General features: G+C 55.9%; 1 protein-coding gene across 1 annotated transcript in view; it reads right to left on the bottom strand.

Moving 5' to 3' along the window:
* The window catches only part of COPA (COPI coat complex subunit alpha), a 43,675-nt gene that overhangs the window by 12,007 nt on the left and 19,552 nt on the right, over positions 1–12,116 (bottom strand). Inside the window, exons 15-22 of the mRNA XM_071579553.1 lie at positions 10,512–10,651; positions 8,717–8,802; positions 4,605–4,743; positions 3,542–3,704; positions 2,378–2,524; positions 1,969–2,158; positions 1,766–1,861; positions 51–139 (exon numbers count right to left, since the gene is read on the bottom strand). Coding sequence (XP_071435654.1) covers positions 51–139; positions 1,766–1,861; positions 1,969–2,158; positions 2,378–2,524; positions 3,542–3,704; positions 4,605–4,743; positions 8,717–8,802; positions 10,512–10,651 — 1,050 coding nt within the window. The remainder of the gene's footprint in view (positions 1–50; positions 140–1,765; positions 1,862–1,968; positions 2,159–2,377; positions 2,525–3,541; positions 3,705–4,604; positions 4,744–8,716; positions 8,803–10,511; positions 10,652–12,116) is intronic.

Here is a 12,116-nt window from a genome sequence, read left to right as displayed (position 1 = left end):
CCCCTCCCCAAACTCCAGAGCCCTCCAGGAGCATTTAGGAGGTCACAAACCGTTTCTTTCTCAGGGTCAAAGGTTTCCTTCAGGCTTTCAGCCTCCTCATCCAGACCATGAGTTGCTGCTGTGAGATAGGCCAAGGACTCTGGAATTGGACACAAGGAATCACTTGGGTTGGAAAAGACCTCGAAGATCATCAAGTCCAACCTTTGACTCCTTTGATCACCACCGTGGAAACAACATCAGAGTGTGTTCTCCATGGCCAAGAGAAAGGCAATGTCCTACCCCACCACCCACAGCCTCACAGGGGGATCAGGAGGACATCAAGGGGTGGAATCCCATCTCCAAGGTGTCCCTGGGTTTGGGAGTGACCATTGGAATAAGGTCTGCAGCTGATCCAGGTCTCCCAGATGCTGCTCCAGCTGTTCTGCTCCTCTGCTTTGGTTCCTCAGGGAAGGGATTGTGCTGATCTGCCTCCAAAACTGATTGTTCAGCCCAAAGGTTTCTCCCCAGGTTATCCCCAGCTTCTCCTCCCCTCCCCAGCTTCTCCCCACCTTCTCCCCACCTTCCTCCCACCTTCTCCTCACCTTCTCCCCAGATTCTCTTTACATTGTCTCCAGATTCTCTTCACCTTGTCCCCACCTTCTCCTCACCTTCCTCCCACCTTCTCCTCACCCTCTCCCCACCTTCTCCTCACCCTCTCCCCACCTTCTCCTCACCTTTTCCCCACCTTCTCCTCACCTTTTCCCCACCTTCTCCTCACCTTGTCCCCACCTTGTCCCCACCTTCTCTCCACTTTCTCCCCACCTTCTCCCCAGCTTCTCCCCACCTTCTCCTCACCTTGTCCCCACCTTCTCCTCACCTTGTCCCCACCTTCTCCTCACCTTTTCCCCACCTGCTCCTGCCCAGCTTCTCCCCACCTGCTCCTCCCCAGCTTCTCACCTTCTCCCACCTTCTCCTCACCTTCTACCCACCTTCTCACCATCTCCCCAGGTTCTCCTCCCCTTTTCCTCACCTTCTCCTCACCTTGTCCCCAGATTCTCAGCTTCTCCTCACCTTCTCTTCACCTTCCTCCCACCTTCTCACCTTCTCCTCCCCAGCTTCTCCTCACCTTCTACCCAGCTTCTCCTCACCTTCCTCTCACCTTCTCCTCACCCTCTCCCCACCTTCTCCCCAGATTCTCACCTTCTCCCACCTTCTCCTCACCTTGTCCCCAGATTCTCCTCAGCATCTCACCTTCTCCCCAGCTTCTCCCCACCTTCTCCTCCCCAGCTTCTCCCCACTTTCTCCTCACCTTTTCCCCACCTTCTCCTCACCTTGTCCCCAGATTCTCCTCAGCTTCTCCTCACCTTCTCACCTTCTCCCCACCTTTTCCTCACCTTCTCCCCACCTTCTCCTCACCTTCTCCCCACCTTCTCCTCACCTTCTCCCCACCTTCTTCTCACCTTCTCCCCACCTTCTCCTCACCTTTTCCCCACCTTCTCCCCACCTTGTCCCCAGATTCGCCTCACCTTCTCCCCACCTTCTCACCTTCTCCTCACCTTCCTCCCACCTTCTCCTCACCTTCCTCCCACCTTCTCACCTTCTCCCCACCTTCTCCTCCCCAGATTCTCCTCACCTTCTACCCATCACCCTCCCACCTTCTCGCCTTCTCCCCACCTTCTCCTCCCCAGATTCTCCTCACCTTCTACCCATCACCCTCCCACCTTCTCACCTTCTCCCCACCTTCTCCCCAGCCCACAGGGCCCCCCTTCCCTCTGGTGTTACTCACTTTGCCCACAGTTCTTCAGGATCCTCACCCTCTCTGCCACGTCCCCCAGGTACAGGGCATTCTGGTAGTGCCCACTCATGTCCTTACGGATCTCGGCTAAACCAGGAGGGAAAAACCACAATCACTTTGCTGCTCTTGGCACCCACCACGATGCCATCTGGGAATGGCCCTCAGCTCTCCTCTCCCACCACCTTGGCACCCACCTATCTTCATCATCTTCCTCAGCTTCTCCAGGTTGCCAGTGATGAGGTAGAGGAAGGAGAGCCTGTCGAAGTTCTTGGTGCGCTGGTAGCACATCTCCACGATCTGGTGGTTGCCCTGCAGCAGGGCCACCTCCCCCAGCTTCTCCCAGCAGTTCTTGTCATCCAGAGCTTTGGCTGCTTCCAGAGCAATCTGAGAAGGGAACTGAGATGGTCACCAAGGTCTGGCAAAGAGGAGGTTTCTCTGCAGGTTCTGTTGGTGCCCATGATGGGATCATGAGGATCACACTCCAGCTGAAGGTCTGCACCTCCATCCCCAACTCCTCCTTCCCCACATTCCTCCTCCTCCTCCCTGCAGACAGTGAGGTTTGGAAGTGACACCCCTTCCCCTCAGCAGCACCAACCACCTCACCTCGATGTTGCCACACTCCAGGGCGAGGCTGAAACGGGTCTTCTCATCCTTGACAAAGTGCAGGGCCACCTCTGGGTAGCCTTTCTTCTGCAGGTAGGCAATGATGGACTGGCCCACCAGCTTGGCATTCCTCACCATGTGCAGCACCTGCCAAGGAACAGCCCCATGAGCACCTTTCTCCTCAGGTTGGAGGTGTCCCTGCCCATGGAAGGCGATGGACCAGGACGATCTTTAAAGTCCCTCCTAACCCAAACCATTCCATGATTCCATGGGCTGGTTTAGATGGGACATCAGGGATAAGTCCTTCTCTGGGAGGGTGGGCAGGGCCTGGCACAGGTTGGGCACAGAAGCTGTGGCTGCCCCAACCCTGGAAGTCTCCAAGGACAGGCTGAACAGAGCTTGGAACAACCTGGTCTTAGTGGGAGGTGTCCCTGCCCATGGCAGGAGGTGGAACTGGAGGATCTTGAAGGTTCCTTCTAATTCAAAACACTCCAGAATTCCATGTGCTGGTTTAGATGGGACATCAGGGATAAATCCTTCTCTGGGAGGGTGGGCAGGCCCTGGCACAGGTTATTCCATGGATTCCCCATCCCTGGGAGTGTCCACGGCCACGTTGGACCAACCTGGGCTGTGGGACTTGTCCCTATTCATGTTCTAGAGGATCCTTCAGGTACCTCCCAACCCAAACCATTCCATGTGCTGGTTTAGGTGGGACATCAGGGATAAATCCTGCCCTGGGAGGGTGGGCAGAGCCTGGCACAGGTTGGGCACAGAAGCTGTGGCTGTTCCATCCCTGGAGGTCCCCAAGGACAGGTTGGACAGGGCTTGGAACAACCTGGTCTTAGTGGGAGGTGTCCCTGCCCATGGCAGGAGGTGGAACTGGAGGATCTTTAAGGTCCCTCCCAACCCAAACCATTCCATGATTCCATGGGCTGGTTTAGATGGGATATTGGGGATAAATCCTTCCCTGGGAGGGTGGGCAGGCCCTGGCACAGGTTGGGCACAGAGGCTGTGGTTGCCCCATCCCCCTGGGAGTCTCCAAGGCCAGGTTGGAGCAACCTGACCTTAGCAGGAGGTGCCCCTGCCCACAGAAGGTGACGGATCAGGAAGGTGATGGCTCACCCCAACCATTCCATGCCTCCATGCCCCCTGTGCCATGCCCACCTCATCATACTTCCTGTTGATGAGTGCCAGCTTGAACTTGAACTCGGTGGGGTCGATGGTGAGCACCCTGGGCCGGCACTCCCTGTCCAGGCAGTAAACGTTGTTGCCCTTCACCCGCGTCACGTAGATGGGCAGGTCCAGCGTGCGGATGATCCCGTGGTCCCTGTGCCAACAGGAGACCCTCTGGGTGAGCTGAGCTGGCAAATGCCAACTGCACAACAAACAGAGGGAGAATCCACCCCTCTGCCATGGTGGTTTTGGGTTGAGTTTTAGCTGAGCCTCAGTTCAGCAGGGCCAGAGGGGCGACGTAGACCAGAGGGGACAAACAGCACCTGAGCTGAGCAACCAAAGAGAGATTTCGTGGCATTGGATGGCACATCAAGGAGAAAAGAAGGTGCAGGAGGTGCCCAGCTCAGTGCCCTCCATGGCACATCAAGGATAAAAGAAGGTGCAGGAGTTGCCCAGCTCAGTGCCCTCCATGGCACATCAAATCAAGGAGAAAAGAAGGGGCAGGAGGTGCCCAGCTCAGTGCCCTCCATGGCACATCAAATAAAGGGTAAAAGAAGGTGCAGGAGGTGCCCAGCTCAGTGCCCTCCATGGCACATTAAACCAAGTACAAAAGAAGGTGCAGGAGGTGCCCAGCTCGGTGCCCTCCATGGCACATCAAGGAGAAAAGAAGGTGCAGGAGGTGCCCAGCTCAGTGCCCTCCATGGCACATCAAGGAGAAAAGAAGGTGCAGGAGGTGCCCAGCTCAGTGCCCTCCATGGCCTGTGCTGAGCAAAGCTGCTCTCACTGTTTCCTGGGGTAGTTGGGCACCTTCCACACCTTCTTTTAGACTTGGTTTGACATCAAATGATGTGAAGTCTCACTTTGGTTGCTCAACTCAGGTGATGTTGGTGCCCTTTAATCTCAGTCAACTCTCTGGACCTGTTGAACTGAAGTCCAGCTAAGACCAAACCCAAACCTCCCACACCCTCCTGCCAACCCAACCCATTCCCCACCCCAAAGGAGGCCCAACCCTCTCTTGGGGGTCAGTTTAGGAGGGCTCAGCCCCCTGACCCACCCCGTGGTCACGGCATATTTGATGTGGTTGCTGGTGGTGTAGATGAAGACGCCGCTCTCGTCCCAGGCCCCGCTCTTGACACGGATGTTCTCATGGATGTTGCACAGGGATTCCAACTTCCTGTTGCAGATCATGATGGCTGGAGGGGGAAGGAAAAGAGAGTCAGGATGGGGAAAAGTCCAGCTGTAAAATCATGGAATGGTTTGGGTGGGAAGGGAATTAAAGGTCATCTTGTTCCAACTCCTGCCATGGGTAAGGACCTTCCACTGTTCCAGGTGGCTCCAACCTGGCCTTGGACACTTCCAGGGATGGGTCACCCATGGAATAACCTGTGCCAGGGCCTGCCCACCCTCCCAGGGAGGGATTTCTTCCCTGTGTCCAATCTCACCCAGCACATGGAACCTGGAAGGGTTTGAGTTGGAAGGAACATTCAAGATCATCCCATTCCACCCCCTACCATGAGCATTGACACCTCCCATAGACCAGGTTGCTCCAAGTCTCCTGTCCAGCCTGGCCCTGGGCACTTCCAGGGATGGGTCACCCATGGAATAACCTGTGCCAGGCCCTGCCCACCCTCCCAGGGAGGGATTTCTCCCTAATATTCCAGCCTAACCCAGCACATGGAATCTGGAATAGTTTGGCTGGAAGGGCCCTTAAAAATCATCCAGTTCCAATCCATGGTTTGTTATCTCAAGTTGCTCCAAGCCTTGTCCAGCCTGGCCTTGGGCACTCCCAGGGATGGGGCAGCCACAGCTTCTCTGCCCAACCTGTGCCAGGGCCTGCCCACCCTCATGGGGAGGATTTATCCCCAGTATCCAATAGAACTCAGCTCATGGAATCTTGGAATGCTTTGGGTTGGAAGGGACTTCAAAGATCATTGAATCCCACCCTCTGCCATGGGCAGGGACACCTTCTGCTATCCCAGGTTGCTCCACCCTGGCCTTGGGCACTCCCAGGGATGGAGCAGCCACTGTTTCTCTGCCCAACCTGTGCCAGGGCCTGCCCACCCTCCCAGGGAAGGATTTCTCCCCAATATTCCAGCCTAACCCAGCACATGGAACGTGGAAGGAACATTAAAGATCATCCCATTCCACCCCTTGCCATGGGCAGGGACACCTCCCATAGACCAGGTTGCTCCAAGTCCTGTCCAACCTGACCTTGGACACTTTCAGGGATGGAATATCCATGGAATAACCTGTGCCAGGGCCTGCCCACCCTCCCAGGGAGGGATTTCTTCCGTGTCCAATCTCACCCAGCACATGGAACCTGGAATAGTTTGGCTGGAAGGGCCCTTAAAAATCATCCAGTTCCAATCCATGGTTTGTTATCTCAAGTTGCTCCAAGCCTTGTCCAGCCTGGCCTTGGACACTTCCAGGGATGGAACAGCCACAGCTTCTCTGCCCAACCTGTGCCAGGCCCTGCCCAACCTCCCAGGGCAGGATTTCTCCCCAATATCCAATAGAACTCAGCTCATGGAATCTTGGAATGCTTTGGGTTGGAAGGGACTTCAAAGATCATTGAATCCCACCCTCTGCCATGGGCAGGGACACCTTCTGCTATCCCAGGTTGCTCCACCCTGGCCTTGGGCACTCCCAGGGATGGAGCAGCCACAGCTCGTCTGCCCAACCTGTGCCAGGCCCTGCCCACCCTCCCAGGGAAGGATTTCTCCCCAATATTCCAGCCTAACCCACCACATGGAACGTGGAAGGAACATTAAAGATCATCCCATTCCACCCCTTGCCATGGGCAGGGACACCTCCCATAGACCAGGTTGCTCCAAGTCCTGTCCAACCTGACCTTGGACACTTTCAGGGATGGGTCACCCATGGAATAACCTGTGCCAGCCCCTGCCCACCCTCCCAGGGAGGGATTTCTTTCCTGTGTCCAATCTCACCCAGCACATGGAACCTGGAAGGGTTTGAGTTGGAAGGAACATTCAAGATCATCCCATTCCACCCCCTACCATGAGCATTGACACCTCCCATAGACCAGGTTGCTCCAAGTCTCCTGTCCAGCCTGGCCCTGGGCACTTCCAGGGATGGGTCACCCATGGAATAACCTGTGCCAGGCCCTGCCCACCCTCCCAGGGAAGGATTTCTCCCCAATATTCCAGCCTAACCCAGCACATGGAACGTGGAAGGAACATTAAAGATCATCCCATTCCACCCCCTGCCATGGGCAGGGACACCTCCCATAGACCAGGTTGCTCCAAGTCCTGTCCAACCTGACCTTGGACACTTTCAGGGATGGAACATTCATGGAATAAGCTGTGCCAGGGCCTGCCCACCCTCCCAGGGAACAATTCCTTCCTCATATCCAACCCAGATTCCCCCTCTGTCAGTCTGAGCCCACCCCTTGTCCTGTCACTCCAGTTCCTGATGAACTGGAATTTTTTTTCCTCTCCAGCTTCCCTGGAGACCCTTCAGGTCCTGGAAGGTGCTCTGAGGTCTCCACACAACCTTCTCTCCTCCAGGCTGGACATTCCCAACTCTCCCACCCTATCTCCATAGGGAAGGGTCTCAAGTCCCTTTATGAACTTTGTGGCCTCCTCTGGACTTGCTCCAACAATTCCATGTCCTTGTTATGTTGGGGACACCAGAACTGGACACATTTTGGCTTTTTTCTTCCACAATCCCACCAATAGGAACTACATTCAGAGTCAGACACCAAGAAGCTGATGGCAACTCCAACTGAACTGTCACCACCTGCCTTGGATTTAGGAGACATCAGTTGGATCATTGGAAGGGCACAAGGAGCTTCTGCTGAACCAGGGAGGCTGTCCAGGGAGGTGGTGGAGTCCCCACCCCTGGAGGTGTCCAAGAACACCTGGAGGTGGCTCTGGGTGACAAGGTGGGGATGGGGCACATGGTGACCTTGAAGGGCTTTTCCAGCCTAAATCCATCCCTGTGGCTGCCCCATCCCTGAAGTGTCCAAGGAACACCTGGATGTGACTCTGGGTGACAAGGTGGGGATGGGACACAGGGTGGTCTCTGCTCTGGGAGGGCTTTTCCAGCTTAAATCCCCCATCCCTGGAGGTGTCCAAGGACTGACTGGACATGGCAGCCAGTGACAATGTGGGGATGGGACACAGGGTAGACTCGGTGACCTTGGAAACCTTTTCCAGCCTAAATCCAACCCTGTGGCTGCCCCATCCCTGGAAGTGTCCAAGGAACACCTGGAGGTGGCACTGGGTGACAAGGTGGGGATGGGACACAGGTTGATCTCTGCTCTGGGAAGGCTTTTCCAGCTTAAATCCCTCATCCCTGGAGGTGTCCAAGGAACACCTGGAGGTGGCACTGGGTGACAAGGTGGGGATGGGGCACAGGGTGGACTTGGTGACCTTGGAGGGCTTTTCCAGCCTAAATCCAACCCTGTGGCTGCCCCATCCCTGAAGTGTCCAAGGAACACCTGGACATGGCACTGGGTGACAAGGTGGGGATGGGACACAGCTTGGACTCTGCTCTGGGAAGGCTTTTCCAGCCTAAATCCCCCACCCCTGGAGGTGTCCAAGAACACCTGGAGGTGACACTGAGTGACAAGGTGGGGATGGGGCACAGGGTGGACTTGGTGACCTTGGAGACCTTTTCCAGCCTAAATCCAACCCTGTGGCTGCCCCATCCCTGGAGGTGTCCAAGGAATGAGAGGACATGACACTGAGTGACAAGGTGGGGATGGGACACAGGGTGATCTCTGCTCTGGGAAGGCTTTTCCAGCTTAAATCCCCCACCCCTGGAGGTGTCCAAGGAATGACTGGACATGGCAGTCAGTGACAAGGTGGGGATGGGACACAGGGTGGACTCTGCTCTAGGAAGGCTTTTCCAGCCTAAATCCCCCACCCCTGGAGGTGTCCATGGAACACCTGGATGTGGCACTGGGTGGGGTGGGGCACAGGGTGGACTCCATGACCTTGGAGGTCTTTTCTAACTTCAAGGATTCTGTGAAGGGACAACTACACTGCCAATGTCTTCAGCTGCACCTTCACTGTGAGGCTTCTCCAGAGGGCCAGGCTTGGCTGATCCCAGCCAAGGAAGGGCTCAGGGGGTCAGAAGATCCAGGTGATCGTGGATGTCCATCCCACCCCTCTCCATCCCAGCCCTCTCCATCCCACCTACCATGCTTGGCCAGCAGGGCCACGTGGGACATGTCAGCAGACCAGATGACATATTTCACCTTGGAGATCTTCACCGAGGCCAGAGTCCTGTGGGAGGACACCAAGTGCCATCAGGGAGCTGATCAAACCCACCCCACCAACCTCTGGCAGAAGAACCCCCAATGCTCAAGAACCTCAACCCAACTTCAGGTGCTCCAAAGGTGATTTTTGTCATCCTGGAGCCACAAAATGCTGAGGGCAGAACTTTGTTTGTGCAGCAAAATAAACCTCTCTCCATATCTGAGGAATAATAAAATATATTGGAGGGAAAATTGACTGGAAAGCCCAAATTCCAGAGAGGCTTCAGGGACAAAAGGAGGAGAATTGGGTATTTCCAAGCAGCATTTGCAGGGTTGAATTTCCTCATCCCTTTCCCAACAACACTGAAAAAGGAACAAAAACAGGGAAAGGAAGAAAATCCTGGGACACAAACAGTCCACAGACACTGGAGTTGTCTGCAGATGATCCAGAACCTTCTGAAGCCTCCCAAGATGGCCAAAAGCACCAACCCTGAGCTTGTTCTTTGTGGCCAGGACTTGTCCAGGAGCACAAAGTGAGATACAAAACCTGAAGGACACGACAAGCTGAGCCTGAGTGAGTTTGGGACAAAACAAGCTGAGCTTGACTGAGTCTGGGACACAATAAGCTGAGCTTGACAGTTTGGGACACGACAAGCTGAGCTTGACAGTTTGGAACACAACAAGCTGAGCTTGAATGAATTTGGGACAAAACAAGGTGAGCTTGACTGAGTTTGGGACAAAACAAGCCGAGCTTGACTGAGTTTGGGACAAAACAAAGCTGAGCTTGACAGTTTGGGACATGACAAAGCTGAGCTTGAATGAATTTGGGACAAAACAAGCTGAGCTTGACTGAGTTTGGGACAAAACAAGCTGAGCTTGACTGAGTTTGGGACACAACCAGCTGAGCTTGACTGAGTTTGGGACACAACAAGCTGAGCCTGACTGAGTTTGGGACACAACAAGCTGAGCCTGACTGAGTTTGGGACACAACAAGCTGAGCTTGACTGAGTTTGGGACAAAACAAGCTGAGCTTGATTGAGTTTGGGACAAAACAAGCTGAGCTTGACTGAGTTTGGGACACAACAAGCTGAGCCTGACTGAGTTTGGGACACAACAAGCTGAGCTTGATTGAGTTTGGGACAAAACAAGCTGAGCTTGATTGAGTTTGGGACAAAACAAGCTGAGCTTGACTGAGTTTGGGACAAAACAAGCTGAGCTTGACTGAGTTTGGGACAAAACAAGCTGAGCTTGACTGAAACTGGGACACAACAAGCTGAGCTTGAATGAGTTTGGGACAAAACAAGCTGAGCTTGACTGAAACTGGGACACAACAAGCTGAGCTTGAATGAGTTTGGGACAAAACAAGCTGAGCTTGACTGAGTTTGGGACACAACAAGCTGAGCTTGACTGAAACTGGGACACAACAAGCTGAGCTTGACTGAGTTTGGGCCACAACAAGCTGAGCTTGATTGAGTTTGGGTTTTTTGATGCCTCTCCCCTTTTCCAGCACCCAACTCTGCAGTGCCAGCCTTTCCAAACATCTCCCTCTGATCCCTGGCATGATGCCCAGGGCATAAATGACTCCTTGGCTCCGATTGCTCTGCTCTCCCCACCAGTTGTTGGCCATGGCTTGGATCAGCCCCTCGCAGCTGAGGCTGAATTTTGGGAGCACAAACAGCCACAAGTTGTCCCCTGAGGGGTTGAAACTGCAGGATCAGGATGTGGAGGCTCCCTGACCTTTTCTGCTGCACGTCAAAGAGGGTGATGGAATCGGCGTCTCTCAGTAAGAGGTTCCCGGTGCCGGCGTAGAAAATCTCGTCACAGTTGGGCACCTGAACCTTCTTGGTGATCTCATTCTTCAGGTTTTTGATGAGGATCTGCCATTGGGGGAGAGGAAATGTAACAACTCAGGACAGTCAGGGAGGTTTTAGAAGGGATTGAGGATTGCAGGGCACAGAGAAAGGTGGTTCTACCCCTTCATGTTTTACCAAACCAGCTTTCTTGTTTCCCCAACTGCACTGCAGTGCAAATAAAGAGCTTTATTAGGAATCCAAGCTGTATTTTCACAGAATCCCAGAATCACTGAGGTTGGAAAGACCTCCAAGGCCACCGAGTCCACCCTGTGTCCCATCCCCACCTTGTCACCCAGTGCCACATCAAGGACACTTCCTGGGATGGGGCAGCCCCAAGGATGGATTTAGGCTGGAAAAGCCCTCCAAGGTCACCAAGTCCATCCTGTGTCCCATCCCCACCTTGTCACTCAGTGTCACATCCAGGTGTTCTTTGGACACCTCCAGGGGTGGGGACTCCACCCCCTCCCTGGGCAGCCCCTTCCAAGGCCTCCCCACCCTTTCCACAAAGAAATTCCTCCTCATGTCCCACCTGCCCCTCCCCTGGCACAGCCTGAGGCCCTTTGCCCTTGGCCTGTCCCTCTTCCCTGGCAGAAGATCCCACCCTTGCCCTTGGCCTGTCCCTCTTCCCTGGCAGAAGATCCCACCCTTGCCTTTGGCCTGTCCCTGTTCCTCACCAGCTGTCCCCCCAGTGTCCCCCCACCCTCTCTGCTGTCCCCCCGGTGTCCCCCCACCCTCCCTGCTGTCCCCCCGGTGTCTCCCCACCCTCCCTGCTGCCCCCCCACCCTCCCTGCTGCCCCCCCAGTGTCCCCCCCACCCTCCCTGCTGCCCCCCAGTGTCCCCCCACCCTCCCTGCTGTCCCTCCACTGTCTCCCCACCCTCCCTGCTGTCCCCCCAGTGTCTCCCCCTCCCTCCCTGCTGTCCCCCCACCCTCCCTGCTGTCCCTCCAGTGTCCCCCCACCCTCCCTGCTGTCCCTCCACTGTCTCCCCACCCTCCCTGCTGTCCCCCCAGTGTCTCCCCCTCCCTCCCTGCTGTCCCCCCACCCTCCCTGCTGTCCCCCCAGTGTCTCCCCACCCTCCCTGCTGTCCCCCAGTGTCCCCCCACCCTCCCTGTTGTCCCTCCACTGTCTCCCCACCCTCCCTGCTGTCCCCCCAGTGTCTCCCCCTCCCTCCCTGCTGTCCCCCCACCCTCCCTGCTGTCCCTCCAGTGTCCCCCCACCCTCCCTGCTGTCCCCCCAGTGTCCCCCCACCCTCCCTGCTGTCCCCCCAGTGTCCCCCCACCCTCCCTGCTGTCCCCCCAGTGTCCCCCCACCCTCCCCGCTGTCCCCCCACCCTCCCTGCTGTCCCCCCAGTGTCCCCCCACCCTCCCTGCTGTCCCTCCACTGTCCCCCCACCCTCCCTGCTGTTCCCCCACCCTCCCTGCTGTCCCCCCAGTGTCCCCCCACCCTCCCTGCTGTCCCTCCAGTGTCCCCCCACCCTCCCTGCTGTCCCC

This window comes from Pithys albifrons, chromosome 30 (assembly GCF_047495875.1).
Source record: "Pithys albifrons albifrons isolate INPA30051 chromosome 30, PitAlb_v1, whole genome shotgun sequence".
In the NCBI taxonomy this organism is placed as follows: domain Eukaryota; kingdom Metazoa; phylum Chordata; class Aves; order Passeriformes; family Thamnophilidae; genus Pithys; species Pithys albifrons.
The sequence above is the reverse complement of the archived record's forward strand: the minus strand, read 5'-3'. Positions and strand labels throughout refer to the sequence as shown.